Below are 22,697 nucleotides of genomic sequence, written 5' to 3' on the forward strand. Positions count from 1 at the left end.
ATTTACGTGTTATTTCCAATAGAGGCAAAGTTCGAATAAAAAATATAGCCACGCTCCTAGGCGGTACTTAATAACATGCAAGACATCTGGCCAAATAGCTTCAATCTGAATTAGAAAAAAATAACGACAAAAAATGTATCAATTGTTAAACTGAAGTTAATGAAATTTGTGGAGTGGAGGGCTGAACTAATTTGATCAACTTCCAATATGCAAACACAATTGCTTTAGATTGAACTAAGTAAAATATTTCCTTCAGGATCGTAATTTTCAATAATACTAGATTGACATTTCTTGCTAATTTTAAAAAATGTTTGAACATATTTTTTTAACCTAGACGTAAAAAAATTATTTCGACGAAAAGGCGTCTCAGAATTCCTAAACCTTCCAGCAAAGGAGATTAATTCATGCATACAAAAGAACCTTTCGATTTCTAAAGAAACTGTAAAACAATTTTCACAGAAAGGCAAATATTTTAAAGAATAATGCAAATCCTGAGCCACAAAATTTATAGCCACGCTTCTAGGCGGAGCTAGGGATCAAACAAGCTATGCGGGTTGACTAATATCGGTTTAAACCAGCAAACATGTATTAAAATCAGCAGAAGATGCAAATAATTGCAGGTGTAAGTTAAGTTTTGGTTAAAAATTAGAGTTGATCTGTTTTCGGCTGAGATAATCAACGCGTACATCAACCTTTAAGCAAAGTAATAAAGCCAAAAAATGCATGAAGAACATCCAGCATTAATTTCATTTTCTTTTTCGAACTACAAACAAAATCAAAATTGAAAAGTGCAAAGTGCAAACAACATATATTTTATCAATGAGGCAGTATAAACGCTGTCAAATCACGCCTCTGGGCGGAGCTAAAAAAAATATGTATTTTATTTCATTTTTGTAATCAGTTGAAATTTTGGTCAACTATTCATTTTTGCATTCAAATGAAGAAAATACAGATATCGGAATTTTGAATTTTTGAACGAAATTATCAATTTAAAGCTTTATTCACTTGATCACTTTTCGATGATTTAGACTGTTTTCCATTTGCTAAGAGCTTTAGAGTAAAGTTTGCCTAGTCTTCTCAGTGGTATTTTTTCAAATTATAGAAGAAATATCTACCTAATAACCGCTTTCCAGTTCCACAAAGTATATTTTAATTCAGATCAGTCAGATTTTTATATAGGCACTATAATCAGCCATGTATGTAAAAAAGGATGTTATAAAAAGTACATGAATTCATAAATCTTCCAGCAAAGCGAAACAAAGAAGCTTCACCATAATCAAGGGCACTTATACTTTTTTAAATTTGGAGGAAATTTTAAAACACCTCAGACTAAGCATTTTAAGTTCATTTCCTACAAAGACTAGTGAGAAACCAACATTTACATTCCCAGACATAAATGCATATCTTTTACCGCTATCAATCTTTCAGACCTTTCGATAAGAAGTTCGTTGTCGATTATTTTCTGTTGTCGAATATGGTCTGTGACCGAAAATATTACGCTGATGATGCGCTTTTAAACTGTAAAAGCATTGACAACTAATCTCCTTCTTGACTTCGCACTATCAACCTTCAAACAATAATTAGTTTAGTTCATCATTTTTTCTTTCCTCAAATTAGAATTGTAAGAACCGGTAAATCTGTCCTTAATTAATTTCTGATATCGACTATTTCACCTTGATATGTATATGATTCCCGGAACACTGATAAAAGCGGCGATATCAGTTGATTACACTTTTGTTTCGCAGGTAGATCCCTTTATAACAATGTAGCTGGAAATTATTGAACGTGTCTAAACTAAGAACCTTCAAAGCGTGAAAACATGTAAAATAAAACCATGCATGCAATCCGAGCTTGGCTACTTAAAAAACTAAAACTATGTATTTATTTAAAACCTCTCTCAATCGGTTAGTTAAATGACTGTAGTAGATCTTCTTGAGTAAGTACGTAAAGCGTTAAAAGGTCATTTTCAAAAGGCATTTTATTTTTTTTAATTGAACACAAGCAAATTCTCGCACTATTCTATTGTGTCCGTTTGCCCAAAAACAATTCAAAATGTTACAGCACATCACATTGGAAATGAATTTTTAAGAGATTTTTGTCGAATTTCACTTGCTGTAATTTGTAGCTTTATTACCGCTGTTAGCTCAAAAATTATTTTCTCAAACCTGGAAAGAGGTAGGTAATTTTTTTGCATTGTTGAATATACAAGAGAAATTATATTACAGAGAAATTGCGTTAGAAAGTAAATTTCAAGGAATTTTTGGCGATTTTTTCACTTGAACACTTACAATTTGCCGATGTTTGCTCACACCTGGTTAGAGCTGGATTCTTAATTTCTTTTTAGACTACTAAATAGAGAAAACCTGGCTTACAGGCGAGTTGCATCGGAAAGGCTTTTTCACGAAACTTTTTACGATTTTTTTAAAATTCGAACGCTTACAATTTGTAAAACGAATGAAGAATCGACCAGATTTGCGAGAGAAAATTCTGTTTCCAGATATTTATTTTGTCCAAGAACTTACCAATCGAGTGAAAAGTAAATCCTAAATAATTTCAAAGCAGATGCAAGTTGAACTTACAAGTCAAAAAATGGTAGATTTTATAGAATACGCGCCGATAAACACAGATATTAATCAATTAAAATGTTTATTAAGGTTCATAATGAAAGTATTCATTTTCCGATCAACGATGAATAAATCACTTCCTTAAACCACCACTACAAATACAGTAAACACTTAAAATTTTGAAGAGCATACTAAATATTCTAGTCGAATACGTATTTAGCAGTAAATCGTTATTTATCTTAAATAAATTCAAACTGATGGGTTTTTCGGGTTTTTAGGCCGTCGTTCGGTCTTCTAGAACTTCTTCTTGACGTTTCGCAAGCACGAGTGGCTTGCATCTTCAGAAGTGGTTTGCTTGAACGCTTACACTGTTCTGATGCATCATCAGAACTCGAATGTTTAAAATTGCGCGTTTAATTTCAACATAAATCTATCATGCATAATTTTCACCAATGCTTAATATGCAAGTCAGACTTTTGAAATTAAAAGTAATATTTGGAAAATTAAAAATGCAGTCATATTTTTTTGGATCGGGATTGGAGATGCAAACTGCATGTTTCGGTTCCTTATACTTTCAGGTTTGTCTTTTGAAAATAACCATGAAATATATTTTGCTTAAAAAATTCACATTTAACTTTTTGTTCACACTGTCGCAGTTTACACTTACTGTACTCTAAAATTTGCCATGTAGAACTTTTTGAAGTTGTTGAATCGTTTTTCAATATTTTTAAAATGCAAATATCCTCTACAAAATACGGTTCTGAAAAATAATGCCACTGAAATGCTTAGGTAGTTTTGCAAACAAGGCAATTAATAAAATAAGTTTTCTTCGTTTTTACCGTCTTTTACTGTTACAGTTTTTCTCCCTTTAATTCGATTGTTAAGCGATCCATAAAGCAGCAAAGTTCTTGCCAGAGTCCGAAACTCCAAAGTCTCAAAAAAACAGGGAAATAAAAATATTTTTGATTAAGTTGCTTGAAAAAATTCATTTTATTTTCTACCTGTTACTTGTGCATTGTCAATGCAGTTTTAGTGTTAATCATGCTACTCTCACTTGGTGATTGATTTTTTGGCCCAAAACGTCGGCAAATGTTAACATGCGGGAAATCATTGAGAAAATATGCATATAAAAGAACTAAAAAAACCCCAAAAATTTAATTAAATTTAATACCAATGCATAGGAACCTAAAACTAATAAAACGTTAGTAATATTTTTTTTGGCAACCGTTAGTTTTCGATTTATTTGCACAAAACGTTTTCTGTAATATTTGCCAGTTGTAGATATGTATTTCCGAAACCGAACCAAAATGTTGCCTAATTTTACATTGTCAAGTGAGCACTCGAGATAATGCTTCCTAGAAACAATGTTATATCAATATCAATTATATCAAKAATATCAATAATATCAATTAAAAACTAAATCTTATGTGGGGTTTTTAAAAAAACTTATTTCTTGTGCCCTGATATGAATTCCTAAGTGAGACTGATTTACCTGTTTTGTTTGACTTTTTGAATATTATTCAGACTTTTAAATTATATAAAACAGCTAAATTGCTGTTCGCTTGGCGTAAAGAGTTTTTCAATAAGAGCGTTATGTTTTTAAAATGAAATAAAATATTTAAGAGCAATGCAAAACTTTCATTTTTATTTAGAAAAACAAAWTAAGCCTTCATTCAAACGTCCACCTCGTGTTCGGCTATCGGAGAGGATGGACCAGAATTTTCCGGGCAAAGATCGATGTTAACAGGAAAAAACTGTTTCATGGCGCTCATAATTCCGCAGTCAAGTTTTAAAAATGTTTCAAGATTTTTTGCCAAAAAGTGAAACACMGTTTAATTTAAAATTACTAAGTGTATTGTAATAATYAGCGAGTATATAGTTTAAATGTGTTCAAAGGGGTGTAACCTTTCATTTAACCGTTAAAAATCAGTGGCGAAGCGAAGGAACWWGTCGATTACGGAAAACAACCCATCAATAATTTATGGTAAAAGTTAGATAAATATTTTGGGGCTTTYGGAGAAGTTTGAATTGCCACCTACTTAATAAATCAAACACCCAGAAAATCACTAGAACAATAAAACACCATTCGAACTGTGTTGCAATAAAAAGCACATTAAAATCATTTAATAACACTTGATTGTTACTAGAGAGCAATTTTGGCAAAAATATGTCTGACTGTAAATGGTTTATTATTAAAAATTTTGCTTTTGGACATGCACACATATAAATCGAGGTTGGTGAAGACACTTTTGCTCCAGGAGCCCGCATTTTCATATTCAGCTTTATTTATAACAGTTTCAGCTAAATAATACAATTTACTATTACATCAACTAGATGTTAAAACTCAATGGGATTTTAAAGGAGGAAATCTATATGAAAATACCGGATGAATGATCAAGAATGAGCAAACTAAAGTATGTAGAGTAAATAAAYCAATATAAGGTTTTAAAGAGTCAGAAAGTTAGAGATACATTAATTTCGTATTAAATCAACATAAWTTTAAAAGTTCCTCCATCAACTGATGGGTGGGTTAACTGAAAATCGATGCTTTCTTGATGGACACAATACAAAAATGCATTTAAAGATTATTTAATGAAGCAGTTTAGAATGGAAAACCTGCAAGAAATAAAACTGTTATTGGCCATTGAAGTAGTCAAATATATGGATAAAATTACCTTAGATCAAAGTTCAATCATACGTGGTTTTAAATAATTTTAAAATTATGGATTGCAGGCGAATGGACACCCGAATGGGAAAGTACGAAAACGTATAGGGAAATATGTGGTTTAGACCGAAAAAAGTTACACGATACATTTTTTTAGCTTCGCTAAAACGGTATTGCAATGGTGATTAGTTCTCAGAAATGAAGCGTTCAATATTTATCAATGCTTGACGCAAACATTCCTTCAAGGCCTTTCCTCTTAGCCTAACGAACAAGAAAAATAAATCTAGTGAAGCTAAATCAAAACATGTTGGAGGCCAATTAACAGCTGCATTTCTGGAGATTTTTGATTCACCAAACTTTTCTTCCCATAATGTTGGCAAATCATTTGAGAACCAAGTTTTACTGCTTTGTCGATACCTACTTGATTTTTCCACCTGACGAGCGCTTCAGTAGCTATACTACAATAGGTATTCGGAGGAAGATTGAACCATAAAACAGATAAACCGAAACAACTGCTTCAATATTTATTTAGGCTTATAGAATTTTAACTGCCTCTCACATTAGACAAATCGAGGACAGACTCAATGCAATAAAAGAAATAAAACTAGACAAGACGGAAAACGAATCGACCGGGAAAAACGCTTTATAAAAAAGAAGTTGCTCAAAATATTAAAATAAGAAATAAATTTGCAAGTTTTAAATCCAATTAGACATAAAGAAGACCATGTCTTCCCAAAAAATATAAATATAAAATTAATCTTAAACCACACTGATTCCGCGTTTCAGATTGGAGAAATTCTGAACACTTCTTCTGCTCGTACACGTTATGCCACGTGTACAAGTATTCGGGAAGTAACGGAAAATAAAAACTCTGTTCAAGTTAACGATTTATCAAAATTAAAAAATTAATCCAAATTCCAGAAAATTCAATTATTAACCAGAAGAGAACAAACCCGATAAGAAGTGACAAAATAAACGATAAAGAAATACGCAATTAATAAATTGCATTAAACAATTCCAACAATAACAAAATTAGAATTGTTTTAGAAAAAAAGGATTTTTTTACACTTTACTAACTGATCCTACATTACAACGGCCATCCTGAAGAAATCCAAATTGAAAATATGTGGAGGAAAACGACCAAAAGTACTCAGAATGTTAAAATAATGTGAATCTTATCGCCCTTATTTGAACCCAGGATATATTATTTTGCCTCTTAGATTTATTTACATCTATTTTTATTATATCTATCTGTCATACGAACCATATGGAACTCCATCAAGAGTTGATAAGCAGACCTTGTTTAGTCAATTAAGTGTAAGTTGTCGATTGATTCTAATATTAATTATTAAATTCGAGTAGATTTTCAATAAATTGCATTTTAAAACGTCGATTTTCTCGTACTGTTCTGGTACGTTCCTGCTAAGGTAAAACTTACGTTTGTACCTTGACTTTAAAAAACGAGGGTCCATTAACTAACGCTTCGTACTAAGTGGTTTCAAATATGTTAATTAATTTGCTGTTATTTGCACTTATTAGCAGTCCGTATTTTTGCCACAACAATTTTACAATAAAATTCATAGTTGATTAACGTTAATTTTTCTTCTGCATCATCTGCACGTCACATCATATTATTGCCGATATGCTGACAAAATTGATCAAGTCCGAGAAAACTCTTTCCGTTTTCTGCGATGTTTTCGCGTTATTTTCAATGATAATGATAATAAATCCCTGATAAAAAATGAAATAGAACATATTATCAGCTCGCTGACTAATTGATTTATTGTTCTCTGAACCGATAAAAAGTTGGGTTTTCCACAAACAGCTGAAATATTAAAAACACATATGCACACTCACATACGTATTTTACTGGTTGGCGTACATTTAATGGTTTACTCGGAGTAAACCTTAGTGCTTAGTCCAAGGAGTAAATTACTCCTTAGACGCTCAGCACAGTGTTGTGAAATCATGTTTCAATTGTGTTTCTTATTAAATAGTTCATAGTTCTTTGTTATTATTATTCCCCAAGTTCAATTGGAATGCGATTTATTTTTTAAATTAGTGGGAAACGCGGGTTTGGATAGGAGGCTTTACGGGGCCATGTAGTAGTCTTTGATCGCCCAACTACCTATTTCCCATTTCGCCAACTTGCACGTATTATTTATAGAGTTTCCCATCAAATCCACATAAGTACCCGTCTTTCTTATATGTGATTAAGTGATAATGGGTAAAAAAGCTTGTTGTGACGCGTTCAGCCATACATGATTACAGTTTTATCTACGACATATCCACACAAACATTGATGTGTTTTCCCCAGATTCTAGTTAATTTACTTCATCAGTGCAAAGCGTTAGCGTTATTGCGCTGCGGAAATTAGTAAAAGAAAAATTTTGAAGACAAAAAGATTTAATGGTTTTAACTGAAAGTACATTTGATCAGTCAGTAAGAAAAAATCTTCGATCCTCCTTAAATTAAGCCAAAAAACAAAGTTAAAACAAGATTATAATCAGTTTTCATGCAAAACGTCGCGCAATGTTTCCAAACTGCATTAAACCTTTCAAGACTGTAAATTGTATCATTGCACCTTATCWCGTAGATAGATAAATAACATCAATCAATTGGCGAYGTTCGAAAAGGTGCRCAAACCTTTGCGAAAAATACAATTATTATGCCTCTTAGCGACAATTTTGCATGTGGATTTATGAAGCGTTGATGCCTRAAACACGATTTAGCAGCAAATAGCATCGGACAATCTCATTTTCGTGCATAAATAAGTGGTTTTGGAAAAGCGAATAAAAGTTTKYAMGWWTTTGGCTTAGTTTATGACCAGGGTTTTTTCGCTGAAACTGCTTAATTTTAAGTGTTTTTTACGGCAAAAAAAGRAAAAACTAAAAATTCGAAGGGACTCAAACGACCGGACCACCTCAAATACYATCGGACAATCTCATTTTCGTGGATAAATAACTGGTTTTGGGACAGCAAATTTCAAAAGTTTGTAAGTGTTTTTTGGCGCCTAAGTACTATTGTTGAATTTGTTTGGCCTGTTCCGGCTGACTTACCTGCAATTAATTATTAATGAACCGACAACCTGAACGTAAGGTAAAACCGAATTTTGTGTAAAATTCTATCAGAATGGTACACTTTCCAACTGATAACGCGGTCAATGACAAATTTGTTAATGGTGCGCCGGGTGCGCGTACTGCGAGTAGGAACCTCTCTTCCCACTCCCTGAAAACTTTGAGTACAGAGAGGAACAGGGTTGCCAGGTCCAAAAATCGAGTTTCGGTAGATAAGCTCGAGACTTTTCGGTAGAAAATCGGTGGACTCATTTTTCTTTCATTATTGAGGGCCAGAGCTGGTTGGGTAGTCCAAAACCTCACCAAAAAAAAGGGCTCCATAACTAACTAAGGGCTAACTTGAATTTTTAAACTTACAGGAATACTAAAATAAGCATGAGTCAGTAAAGAAGTAAAGATGAAATTGTGCTCGTTTTTAGCTTATTTCTCAACTTMGTTYTCACTAGATTAACCTGTAAAAATATCCGTTCAACATTGGCWGATGAGTGAGGTAGAATAAGCAGGTTACAAATAAAATTGGTTAAAATTGGAAACATGAATGTATCACCTCCATATTTCAATATTYGTACYTGGCTCCAAAACTYTTCAATATTTCCAGAAACTTTTTTAATTTCTTCAACATTTCMTTATCACTATCATTTACTAAATTTGGAAATATTATTGCAACATCAGAAATAGATTGYGGGGAACCTGATTTCACTATTGCAGGATCCATAAAACATAATTTTATCATATTTATGATCTATATGGCGGGCTTGATTCATTTTATGTTTGAAAAAGAACTCTAAAATATGAGGTGTGCTAAAATAAAATGTCTGCTATTACCAACGTACTTTGATCATGAATGGAAATATGTTATATTATTTTAAGTAATCCACGTAATTTTTTTCAACTTTTATTTGTTACTTTTCGGTAGAAATCTGCATGGTATCGGTAGGTTCCTTGACAAATCGGTAGATCTACCGCAAAATCGGTAGACCTGGCATCTCTGGAGAGGAACTAGAGACATTTAAAAATTGCATACCCACTAGTAGAGGTGTGATAAACGGTTATTTTTCTGTAACGGGTTACAACGTTCCAGTTTCCCCTTGGTAGTAGGTTTCAAAATGCGGTTCCAAAAGGAACATGTTCCTTTTTAAATTTTTCATTCAAATGCACAATGATGATGAGAGTAGAAATAGTTATGATATTTCTTTTACTAAAAACATAATTCTTAACATTGGTAAACTTAAAATAAAATATTTTAAAATAAAAAACAGAACATGGGTCAGAAGTAACTACTTAAAGAACAACAAAACGAGTTATTAAATAAAATATACGGTTTATATGCAAAAATGTTTAAAAATCTCATTTTCATTCAAAAATGAATTAACATTTAAGAATAATTTTTTTTACAGATGCTTTTTACTGAGTCTAGTTCTTCGTTCCTTTATGATAGCAGCCGCTTTAGAAAGTAATCTCGCCCATTTCGTTCCACAATAACATTAAATAATCCACAATAACAACAAACAGAAATACGTGTTTGGCAAATCTGGACGAAGTATTACTCGAGTCAATTTTGGAACCAGCGGTTCGTTAAATACCGACCATCCCTAAAACCTACGTTATAGTAAAGCTAGTTTCAGAATCATAATTTACAAACATTCTTTATGCGATCTTTCAAGATTTCTCATTGCACTACGCTCTTTTGCCCTATTGATTGGTAAATAAAGTGGGCCAATTATTAATAAATTATCCATCGTCTTTACTCTTCGATATTGTTCTCACAACAAATTGGTACAATTTCGGTAAAGTTTTGTGTTGGCAACGACGTGTCGATTATAGCCCATGGACCAAAGGTCAAATTATTTACTTATGCATCCAAAGAAGCGACAAATTTTCTTTACTATTTTGCTACACTTATTGCATAAAACACAGATTTTCAACATGTGGAACGCAATAAAATTAAAAAATAAACTTTCTTTGTCATTTTTGTCATTAAAATTCTTTGTCATTTTAGTTCGAGAATCCCTGCCAACATCGTCATTGCAGAGTAAACAAACAACAAAAAACTCTAAAAATTGCCCAACAATTAGTGAATTTTAGTGCAAACTGATGAAAAAGTGGCCTTTGTCCAAAAACACAGAAAGTTGTCAGCAAAATAAGATATTTCTCAGATGGGCATAGTGTTAACCATTAGTGCCAGATAAAATTATTTCGATTTTTTGCCGCTCTAATAAGAGTCTTTGGATAAATCCATCCATTAGTTGAAGCAAATAAGTAATAGGTTTCCAAAAAAAAAATTACTTCTCAGTCAGTGTTGTGTAAAAATCGACAAGTTTTCAATTAATAGGCAAATCAGACGAAATAAAAATATTTCGACTGCGTGAATCTGTGATAGAGATTACAGGGACACCCTGTATTCCTCATAGAAAAAGCTGCCGATAACGAAAATTGCGCCAACCTTACATTGCATCTGTAATGGAATTTATGTCTTAAAGACGCTTAACTTGCTCATATGCAAGTGTACTCGTATAACTGGCTTGGAACGCAACGGATTACAATTTATTGCCTGATAAACGCCAGCTGAAAAAAATTAAATGCGCCCACAACTGTTGCTGCTAATTGTGCAATAATTGCTCGTGAAGTTTTTTAGGGTCGCAAACACGCGAGATTCGCTGAATCTACACATCTATTTTTCCTAAAATATACAAGTTTTAGGTAGGTATGTCCGATGTATCACTCTATACGATGATACGAAAGTGTTTCGTGTGTTTCGAAAGTGTTCGGAGATTTCAGAATAATTTTTTTAGAATAAGAACCATACGTAGTAAGGTATATTCAGTTATAGTCAAAAGGATCGGTGAGATAAACTCACTAGTTAACAGCACGATCAATGTTTAACTAGTAGGTATTTAAAAATGTGGAAGAGGTTACTCGTGAGATACACTCACCTATAAATACCGATTAATCAGCAGGATTGAGCAAGTAGTACCTACCGACGATTAACTAAATTTATTTTCCAACTATTCGTCGGCTTGTTTCTACCTTTGTTCGTAGGTAAGGGAAAGGAACATATCAGCAAGCAATCACATTTAACTTATAAAAAGCCCTGCTTTATTTGGTTAAAGTTTTGATTTCTCATTCCCATATTTTCTGATCTAAAGTGGATCGTTAAAATGTCAAGCTTTCCCATAACTGTTAATTCCCTTCACTAAACACATTCAAGGGCTTCAAGAACAGGATGTAGAACGGTCCAATATCGGATTCCGATGTTGACCTGAGGTCGTTTTACATTATGGTTTTAACCGAGCTGAACTTATTAGTTTTCAAACAATTGCCCACTTCTTCTCTTTCAAGCGTTTATGTCTCAGGATGTTTATTGTTTCTTTCACTAATATTCTCTTTCTAAGGTACTTTATGAATATCTCAACGTTAATTTTCAAAATTATCTTTAGTTTTTAATTAAGCTATTTGCTTATGCCTTGAACCCTTCATATGGAACCATTCATTACATATTTCGTTCACATGTTATTTTTCAGATAGACCAAGTCACTTTTTTAAATACCGTTTTTTAGTAATCTAGTTTTTATTACGACTTTCCAATAGGTCGCGTATTTATTGTATCGTGTGAATCGCGTTCTTAGATAAAAAGTATAGCGTAAATTGTATAAATACGAGTTCGTTAGTTCATTCTGGCTGCACATTGCAGGATTAAAGTTTTTAATTCCGATTGGACGTTAAACGTGTGGTTTGGATTATTGGGCAGAAAATGGAGGATGGGGCGCCAGCTTGCAGAAAGCTGGTAAGGATTTTTCTGGTCTATAAATCCTTAGCTTAATGCATTCTTTTCATTTCTTGTTCTTAATGGTTTGGAGCAAACATCCTGCAGTACTAAAGAAAGATCACACAAGATTCGGTCGAAATCTAAATATGTTCTCTAACATCTTCAAGTTTTATGGGTTATTCTTAAAATACGATGAGAACTAGATGTAATAAAATATACAAATTGTCTTTAACTTTTACAACGCTTAGGTATTTTGGATTAACAACAACACAGTTGGAAGACCAGATATCCCTCTGTACTATATTTTTGTACACGGCACACTAAAGGAATACTCATTTCTTCCCATTATTCCATGATGATTCATAAGCATTATTACATTTAACTAGGAATATTTATAAAATACAAGCTCAATCAAATTGTGTGTTTTGATATGATTGAAAAATTTCTTACCTTTTTTAAACGCGGCGCTGTTCACTATCATTTATATAAAAATGGAAAAGTGGCTAATCGGTAAACGTAGGTACGTGCAAGGAAATAGTGTTGGTGTTGTGTTTTATTTATTGACTTTTTCATGTTATTTGCTAATTGATCCAGAGTTGGCAGTGGCGGCGCCAGCTTTATTTTCCGCTTGAGCGAAAGCCCGCGGAAAATTTTTCAAGATTGGCAAGCAATATTTATACTTTTAATTGTAAGACTTGGATATAATATATTTGTTTTGCCAAATATTTGGTTTTCTTCTTTGGTCGAATATAATGTAAAATATTTTGTAGTTATTTTTATTTAACATACAAGCGTTGCAAAGATTTATTTTTAGTAAGCACTTATAAAGACATGTTGCTGTCAAACAAGGAGCTAACAGAGTTTGACAAAAATAAACGCATTTTTCTTGAAACTAACTGGAAAACGGTGGCAGATCCAAAAAAGGTTTCCAAGTTGCAGAAGATTTTGAAAGTGGAGCACCAAAGAAACCCATGAGAATTTAACAATCACTTGGCATTATTAGAGTCAAATTTGCCAATAATTCTCGAAGATGTAGCGAAAAGACTTTTACAATTTCTTCAGGTAGTCAACCTGTAATCCGAAACTGACTTAAAATGCAAAACAATCAACCAATTAGCACAATGAAAAGGAAATATAATCCATACTAACGCCCTTGTAGTGGGAAATAAACTGGGCTACATAGGATGACGTCACGCGTAAGCGCTTGGACCTTGTTCTTACGGCGGTGTTGCACAACATAGCGTGCTAGATTCTCCTGCAATTTATTTTCCATTCGTTGTTTTATCAAAATGGCAGCTTTATGGACTTTTTAAACTAATTTGTTGTAATTATATATATTTATTAATTAAGTAAATACACATGCACGCCTTTGCTTCGATGTAGGTGGTATGGTTCTATTTGGTAGTAGGTTACACGCCTTTTTTATACATAAGATAAGATAGCTGTACAATCTGATGCAAAATATGTATGATATGTGCAATATTGAAGACTGAGGTAGACTTTCTCATAGAGTTGGATTGCAGTCCTTTGAGCGAATATAACAAATAGAGTTTTTATGCGATTTTCCGGAAATTAAAATATCAAGCAAAATGGGTCATTCTTATAGTAATTGTTCCTGTTTTTGGGCACACAACATTTCGCTGACTTTACTTCATAATAATTTATTACCTGCTTTACCTTTATACAGTTAAAATCCAGCAAACTAAACTTATTTGAATGGACAAGGCAGACACATAAATTAGTACTAAGAAACAGCGTTTACAATAAGACGGGAAAATATTAAACACGATTGAGTATAGATACAAAATCAATTTTCAGAAATATTCTCAATCTACATAAAACAATCCGTTCGAAAGCATATAAAATATCTACGAGAGTGAGGTTGGGAAAACTCGCCCGAGTTTGTGACGTCGTAATCAATAAGCTTGGTTGTGACGTGTGCGGGGCAAGAGAGGCAAATGCCTTCAAATGCATTTACCTCTGCATTTACTACAAAGCTACAGACGTTAGAMGCTTACAAGAGCTGTAATTGTGCTAAGAGATCACTGTAAAAATGGCAAGTCTGTAAAAATTAATGTAATTAAACAGTGCAATTTTTTTCTTTTATRCCCATACCAAGCTGATTTTATAACATCGAGGAATTAAAAAAAAATATGMTATTGTTTTGTTGATTAAACGTTCAAATAAAAACAAATTTTCAAACAATGTCTTTCATTTCAAYTAAAATTTAAACCAGTGGCCGCAATTGCAAACTGAAATTTTATTATCCCGGCATTACAATCTAGTTGACCGCTAAAACGTCGGGGTTTTAATGTTAATTTTATTATATCTTTCTTGTTACTGACTTGCCTCATTTTGCATCTTTCTTTGATATCAAACAATTCCTATTTATTTTTCCTGTCCTCTCTCCACTTTAAATACGATTGTTTCGTCTGGAAGGCATGCTTCTTTTAAGTACGTCTTTCTTAGATATGCATATACCGCCCTATCTGTTCTCTTTCTGGCGAATATCGACATAATCCAGCAAATCGTTCTATTTACTTCGTTTCGTGCTCATTACTACCAAAACTACCCCATCACCCATCTCTTTCTTTGCGTCTGATGGGTGGCGACTCAATACTTACCTCACTTGTCTTTATCATAGAGAAAGAAAAATTTTACTTACTCTATAACATAGATAAAGACGAGTAGCTCTATAAGCCTTGTTCTATGCTCTATGGTCTTTATCTATGACTTACTTGTGTTACTTACTAAAACATATCTAGAAAACGTTTTAAAAACAAATAATAAAGTTTCAGTCAAGATGAAGAGAAGAGGCAAGTTTATGAAACTGTACTGTAGAATCCGGAACCATATTCTACCTCGTCCCAGGTTAGTTATTATTTGATAGGAAATTCCGTCGATTACTCGTATCAAGTAGATGGTAGTTGTTGAGTTCCTCCTTTAAAAATAAATATTCATTCGTGCGTATATTTGAGCTAAAGGAAGTAAGTAAGTATTGGTAAGTAAAATTTACTTACCAAAGATTTACTACTTACCCAGAAGACTCGTGTGGACTGAAGAGCCAGCCATTTTTGGGCCCCTTCCGTTTTAAAGGGTCAATGAAATCATCTGTGCGCTGAGAAAGTATTCGATTTAGCACGAAAACTTTTGATATGATTTATTTCTACGAAAAAGTTAGTTAGAAGGCACCAACTTTTGGTTTTGTAGTGATAATACTTTTTCTTTTGGACGAAAATTTGGGATCAGATTTTCCTTCATGCCATTCTGGATTGTCTTAACTCGAATAGGAAGCTTTAGTTTAAACATTAGCTCTAGATATTGAAAATCTCTCCAATAGAAAAACTTTTATCATTGAAGACTGGAAAGTCGATTTTTTGGAGCAGCCTGTAAGTCAAAGAATTAGGTGAAAAATGCAAGAGCCGTTGAGATATGAAGTATATCTTTAAGCTTTTGTTGAAAACAAACAACCCTAAACAAACCGTCTATCGAACCGTTTTTCATAAAACTATAAAAATGTTTCAAAATCAAATTGAGAAAACCGTCCAAAATCCATTTTTTCAACTGCAAACCCCCCAATTTTGATAATTTTATCTTATTTGGCACTACAAATTTCTGTCAGATGTCTATTCCAAAAGAGTTTTGATATTTGAGAAACTGTGGTAAATTGAAATAACGCTTATATTTTTAGAAAATCAACTCGAAAATCATCCTGAATAATAGTTTGGTTCCAATATTTCATGAAAATTCTAATAATATCACCAGATAGAGTGCTGTATATTTTAATGTGTAAACCAGCAACCAGAGGGGCTGGCAGGGGCTGTCGCCCCGGGCTCCGCAAAGCTTGAATATTCAAAAAATGCTCACCTTTTACTGCCCGTAAGTGCATTTCAGTTCCCGGGCCGCCAAAAGCTTTAATCCGCCCCTGGATAGATTCGCTTACTGTTCGCTATCGTAAAGTACTTTGCCATCTATTTAGTTAATCTGATTACGTATTTTGGTAATTTACAGACCGAAAACATATTTTGTGAGGAGGTTTATATTTTCACCAGATGAGGACACCCGTCCCGTTGTGCTTCCAGGTAATTCAGTTGCAAGTCAACATCACTTCCACTTTAGGAGGTATTTTTTAGACTGTAATTTGTATTTTGACGAGCTGCAAAACTGATTTTCTCATGCATGCCCAGACTACATATGGGAATATTGTACTACAAACTATGAAAAGTTTCTGGCAAATTTGGCTCATCCGAAAGTTAATAGATTCCGGGGTCAGGGTGTCAAAGTGTACAACATTTTTTCGTTTTTTTATTAAATTCTTAACCAGTTTCCCTGCTAACTCCACTGGAACTGGAACAGAGGATTCCAAATTTCCTATTACTTAGCTTGTAGCTCCGAAAAGGCGCTTACTACAATAGTCCGGAGCAATTTAAAACATCAGACATTTTTTGGGTCTCCGATATTTGGGAAAGCGAAGTGATTGTTTGTCTAGTTAACAGTTTTCATTATTGTTTTTTCGGTATAATCTTCTCATAGAACTAGTTAGGATTGTGTAGTTAGTTCCTCAAAGGACTTTATTTTTTAAGATTTCCTGCCCTATTCACTTCAGAAGCAGCCAACAGCATACGCAATAGTGTAGTATGTATATATGTATATAGTGTTGAATTATTCCTTGCTTATAAATTTTTATGATGAATCGGGAGAATTGCTGGTTGGCCTGCCCGGTCACCGGATTTATCGCCAATTGACGATTTCTTGTGGAGTCAAATGAAAAACATTGTACATATATTTCGAAGAACTTTCACAGAAACATGATCCCACCATCTAATGCGTGCACAACTAATAAACTGTTACAAAATTAAGTTAATAATAATTATAATATCTGATGTCTGCTGTTGCAGTTCTTTAAACTTGTTAAGTATTAGGTACCTACTGCCGATTTTTTCAAAAAACTGAAAAAGGAACTCTTCTTCTGAACTTTATTGGCACTTCACACTTTGCTCCTAAAAACTAGATTTTCCAGTTGCGTATAAGCTGGATTAAAGTAATTTGAAAAAGGTGCAAAAAGTAGCTGTTCATGACTGTGTATAAAATCTTGTTGGTAATTCAAACGGTTCGATCATAATGCAAATTTTCCACACCCTGTACTTCGAAAACACGGAGAGAAAAATGGACGGGGAAAAAACCGGCCTTTCTAGTCTTCCTTAGATTTCTGCGCTTTATTTTCCAAAGTATTTTCTTTGATAGAAACTCTTACATTTTATTAATTTGGAACTTTTATTAATTTGGAAGTTAATATCAACATGTTCATTGATAAATTAAAAAAATATTTTAAAGTGTTTTTAAAGTGTTTGCTGCTTTAGATATTTCACAGAACTGATTTTTTCTGATTCAATCCTCAATTTTTCTATGAATATTTTTTTTCCATACACACTCTTTTTTTTTGACACATTTTTTCCTGCTGATTCGGATTCGTTACATTGTTTGGTGCGTGCTTGAAAATTGATGCTGCCCAACTCGAAATTCAGATGAATCTGAATTTAGCGTATAACAGACATTCTGCAAATTGCCAGAAGTTTTTCAAATCATATTTAGCTATCAGTTGTAGAGTTTCTACGGTAATTGAAACTTTGAAGCTGATGGTTTCAGTTGAAACTGTTCAAAATTACATCTGCTTCCATAGATATGGAGACGCAATTTGAACAGCTGCAAAATGACCTACTAGAGGCAGATGCAACCTTTTTACGAGAAAAGGTTGAAAAGTTGAGTAGATACCAGTTATCGATATTCACGTTAATTGCTATGAGACACCATAACTACCCTACGAAGGACGAATATTTGAGGTAATTGCTGTGCCTGGTGCTTTCAAATCCAATAGTTTTGATATATTTTCAGATCCTTGGTACTATTGAGGATGTCAATAGCTATCGAGTGATCATGTTTCGATATGACAATAAACATTTTTGATAAAATCTTCGTGCACCACTGATTTATCAAAACATGTTCTATACGTTTTCATTGCTTGTTCAACTGTTCAATTCATTTTCGAATAGAACAAAAAATTTACCCAAACTTTGATTTTAAGTAGTCAGACAAATGCGTTTTTCTGGAGAAGTTTTCTAAAAGTAAAGATGTAACAAAAAATACCTTCGACTTTATGCGCATTTTAATAAATTTCTGTTCTTGTGTACAAATGAATTCAAATTAAATTAACTGCAACTCCTCGATAAAGCATAATTTTTAATTTCCGGGCATTGGTTGGTCTACTCAGACGTGTTCTATTGAAGTCCTGAACACTTATTTACGATATTTACTTTCATTGTTTTGTGTAGGCATCTGGAAAGCAGGTTGAATGGGTCAAAAAAGCACCTCTCCCTGGAAGAATTCTTGGAACAAATCCCAGACCCGGAAAAGCATTTTAGTAATCCCAATCGGGCAAACCCACTAAACCAGCCCGGTGTGAGCCCAATAGATATTCGGTACGCTTTTGAATTGAAAGAAAAAGAATTTGACCGAAACAGTTCGCCATCTGCATCAGGTGTCAAAGGGTATGAAAACAGCACGACCAGTTGAAGAATGGCCCGATTGTAAATATCTGCAGTTGTTGCAAGAGGCAAATCTATTTGCATCTATTCTAAAATTTGAATAGAACAACTTAGTACTGTTGCAGGTTGCCTATGTGAACCATAAGAATCTGATTAAGGCCCACCTGGAGGATGAGAAGCAGACCTATGAAGAGTTTAGGGCCGCGTGCAGCCAATTGGGCTGGCTGGAAGTTTGCGGAGTTTGCGACGCACGGTTGACGTCCGAAGAGTGCTTCTACTGCAACGAAAGTTGCACATTTTGCATAGAGTGCGTTAGAAAATACGCAGAGGTTCGTTTGTTAGCGATAGTTTATCAGCAACAAATTACATCAATTGGTTAAAAATTAGAAACTGATTTTGGGGTTAAATATTCAACAACCAGGGCCACAGAAAGTCTAATCACAGAAAGTCTAATTTTTACAGTACTCTTCAAGTTTAAAACAGCATTCATTCAGAAACTATTGAAAATATGCGGTTGGTCGTCAAGCCCCTTTTTATGCCTCATCCTGAGCACTGTCTTTCCCTACTTTGCTGTTATCAGAAATTTCTAACTCTAAGAAGATAGAAAAAATGGGAAAGCGCAGTAAAACAGTTTAAATCGCACTAACGATTTACAATCTCTAATTTTCTCTAATAGAACTTTAAAAATGTATGAATAATCATGAAAAACTTGCTTTCTACTAAATGAGTTTCTTAAAAAGTTTCAACCTCGAAAAATACTTAGAAGCAAATATGCCAATATTTAAGGGACTGTTTGAGTGTAAAACCGCCAATTTCTCAGAAAAATCGAGTCAGTTGATATGATCTAACAGTTTTTTTTATAGCTCGCATCGAGGCTGTCTTTCGCGAGCTTGGTGTTAAAAACCATTAAAAATAAGGAAGCGAAAATAAGAAAACCCAATAAAACAGTTTAAACTTTGCAACCGGTTTAGAATCTTTACTCCGGGAAACCGGCAAAAATATATGAATAATCACTGAAAACTTTCTTCAAAATTATTTTTTCTGGGATTTTATTGGGAGGTAACCCAGAAGCAAAAAAATCAATATTTAAGGGGCTGCTCAAGTGCCAGTCCACCGAAACCACAGTTCATTTTTATTCGTCATTCGTCACAGTTTCTGATTGCTAATTATTAATCGCTGTGAAAAAATCACAGGTAGTGATTTGTTGCTTAACTCTAGTCCTCAACCTAGCTCCTAAAATAACAGCGTAAAAACGTAAAAAAACAGCGTAAATCTCGCAAACTGACAAAAATCTCCGATGAGTTATCAGAAGCTTTTCGATAGGGTGATTCCAAACTTACCTTACTCCAGACTTACGTCTTTAGACTTGAGATAAAATGTTTAACTTTCCAAGATCTGAAGTCTTGCAAATTCCTGGTGCTTTTGTCTAGTGGTATAGTGAGCTATTAATACAGTCACCAGAGCAAAAACAACTAAAAATATTAAACTACTTATTGCATTTTTCAGGATCGAATTAAGGAGGATCACACCACATTTCCGTGTTGCAATGCATGCGACTCGGTATTCGAAATTCATATTTTGCAGGTATGGTCGGCATCAAACCACGAAACACGCTCTGTTCATCTAAAAGTTCATGTTTGCTTACTTAATTAGCCAGAGTGTTCCGCAAGCACATCATCAAAAGAGTACAAAAACTACCAGAACTTTTTAGCAGGAAACCGGCAAGGAATTTTGTTTGCGCAAAAACTATGAATAATTCAAGATTTTTTCAAAGATTTGCCCAAGAATTTCTCAATTTGTCATGAGCCCAAAAATTTCCAAAAGGTATTAGTGCATCAACTCAAAAACAAAATGAGTTGCTGCCTCAAATTGAGCGTTACATCAATACATTTTCTGAAAAGAATTTTGACCAGCAATAGCGATCATGTGCTTACGGGTCACTTTGTATACTTTAAGTTAGTAAAAGTAAAATTCACTGTTTTGCGCTGTTTCAAACAAGACTGAGCAAATGTTTAATGCGACAAATAATTCAAATAAGAGAAAAACAAATGAGATAATGACCATTTTTTTGTATCTGAACTTACATTAACCATCTTGATTTATCTGAAGGCTGAGAAATAACCAGTTATTTCGATATTGTTGTTCATTTGCAGATGGCATTCCCGAAAGCAGTGTTTAGACGATTGTGGCTGAAGATTCAAAGAGAGGAATTAGAAAAAGCTGAAGTAGATTTAATCGTGTCGTGTCCATTCTGTGAGTTCGTTGTGACGCCTCTTGCAGAAGCCAGTGTGTTTAAATGCGGCAAAGAATCCTGCCGGTAAAACCCGTCTGCTCGCTATACAAACGAAATCAAAGTGAAAAACGTCCTTTGTTTTAGCCTATGCACACGTAAATCACATATACCCACACGATGCAGTGAAGTTCCATTAGACAAGGAGGTACAAATAAGGACATTCCTTGAGGACAAATGGACTGAAGCGGTTACGAGGTAATTGAGTCTATGCCGTAGAGTTGCATGCGATTAATACGAAAATTTTAGGACTTGCTTCAGTTGCAAGAAGAGCTTTATAAAAACCAGGGGTTGCAACAAAATGACCTGCACTTGTGGCGCGTCGATGTGCTATATTTGCTCGCAGCTCATTAGTGGCTATGAACATTTTGACGTGCTAGACGGAAAGTAAGTCATTTTTTTTCAAGAAAGTTTTCAAAAGAAAACCGTTTTTCTCATTATTACTCAATTAGCCAAAAGTGCTTTTACCAATAATTTATTTGCAATATTCCTTCGAAACTTACCTGATGAGTTCTAGTTCAATGTGGGTCGGTACATTGTGGTACAATCGGGTATTTTCATTGTATTAAAAATTCCTACAAACTGAACATTAATCTATGGTAACATATATACATATATGTGAAAAATTAAATAAGTTTACACTATCTATCTATTGCTATTTTGTTAAATATTTAATAAACAAATCCAGCTAAAATTCAACTTATTCATGAATCTCTAAAACGCAATCCTATTGGTTGTGACGTCTCTGGTCATATAAATGGCGGACTGTTTACGTTCTGTGCATAGTGTTTAGTTGTGTGGTTGTGTTTCATTAATAACTTTGTCGATTTAAATAATTTATAGTTTGTGTTAAGCTGAAAAATGGCTTCAGAAGGATTCCTTAAAGCGTCAACAAACAATTTACCATGTGTACATATTTTTATGGTTACCAAATTTAAAAAAAACGACGAACGCTCTAATTCAGCCGAATTTAAGAGTCTCGAAGCAGCAGCGTCAGTAAAAGTCCGTAAATTCATTATTAGTTACTCTCTCCTTAATATACTAAACTGTCTGTATTGGTTTAAATTAGGTAAATAATATATAAAATTTCACTTATTCAACTTAACCTAACTTATACAGATGAGGCTGCAGATTTGTATTTTGGGCATCACGAGAACAATATGATGATATCGGATACGTGGAATTGAAACGCGAGGGTTCTTTGTGCACTGTACGAGGTAAAATTTGCCCAGAACACAGAGTACGATCGAAGGCATATTCTATCTGCCACATCATTAGCTTTTTGTTCGTACTTTCATTAAAACGATCCTCGCAACAAAAAAACATTGATTTTGATTTAGGAACATCACGTCTAGCTGCTTTGAACCATGAAACTTTACGTGCATAATCATAAGGCACGGTTAAAAAGAGTTTGGAGCACTTATTGAGGTATTCTTGCATCCTGGCACAAAACATCACTTATTTTGTGATCCATACATGTCACTATTTTCCATTATGAAAGATAATAATAATCACTAAAATAATGATAATCACAATAACTTAAATAATAAAACAAAGCTGCGAAAACAACAAAATAAGCACGAGACACTTTGTTGATATGACCTGCTACGTCACAATCGGGATAGGCAACCGACGATACGGATTCGGCGTATTTGGCGGAAAACACCTGATTTGAATTTAAATTCGCTTTAAGATTATTCCAAATCAAAATTAATTCCTGGGTTTCAGTCATTTATTGTCTCTATTTATCAATTAAAATACGTTTCGGTGTATTTTTCCACCATCATCAGTTT

The 22,697-nt window shown here is 33.7% G+C and overlaps 2 protein-coding genes across 4 annotated transcripts in view; one reads left to right on the forward strand and one right to left on the reverse strand.

Annotated features, from left to right (window-relative positions):
- LOC109535901 (lipopolysaccharide-induced tumor necrosis factor-alpha factor) overlaps window positions 1-12,567 on the reverse strand; it is a 15,817-nt gene extending 3,250 nt beyond the window's left edge. The window contains exon 1 of one of the 2 annotated variants that reach the window (XM_019901939.2): window positions 12,523-12,567. The gene's annotated coding sequence lies outside the window, so the exon portion shown is untranslated. Of the gene's footprint in view, window positions 1-8,288; window positions 8,470-12,522 lie in introns of those variants that run through there. The other variant, XM_019901935.2, reaches the window with a different exon arrangement.
- A 2,188-nt stretch (window positions 12,568-14,755) lies between these two features.
- LOC109535910 (E3 ubiquitin-protein ligase RNF216) overlaps window positions 14,756-22,697 on the forward strand; it is a 9,523-nt gene continuing 1,581 nt past the window's right edge. The window contains exons 1-9 of one of the 2 annotated variants that reach the window (XM_048669784.1): window positions 14,756-14,943; window positions 16,084-16,154; window positions 17,753-17,912; window positions 18,402-18,682; window positions 18,740-18,943; window positions 20,121-20,198; window positions 20,768-20,931; window positions 20,992-21,102; window positions 21,154-21,291. In XM_048669784.1, coding sequence (XP_048525741.1) covers window positions 18,620-18,682; window positions 18,740-18,943; window positions 20,121-20,198; window positions 20,768-20,931; window positions 20,992-21,102; window positions 21,154-21,291 — 758 coding nt within the window. In that variant the 5' untranslated portion in view covers window positions 14,756-14,943; window positions 16,084-16,154; window positions 17,753-17,912; window positions 18,402-18,619. Of the gene's footprint in view, window positions 14,944-15,814; window positions 16,155-17,752; window positions 17,913-18,401; window positions 18,683-18,739; window positions 18,944-20,120; window positions 20,199-20,767; window positions 20,932-20,991; window positions 21,103-21,153; window positions 21,292-22,697 lie in introns of those variants that run through there. The other variant, XM_048669785.1, reaches the window with a different exon arrangement.

This window comes from Dendroctonus ponderosae, unplaced genomic scaffold (genome assembly GCF_020466585.1).
Source record: "Dendroctonus ponderosae isolate FM_Combo_2020 unplaced genomic scaffold, Dpon_F_20191213v2 Dpon_F_20191213_9, whole genome shotgun sequence".
Taxonomy (NCBI): Eukaryota; Metazoa; Arthropoda; class Insecta; order Coleoptera; family Curculionidae; genus Dendroctonus; species Dendroctonus ponderosae.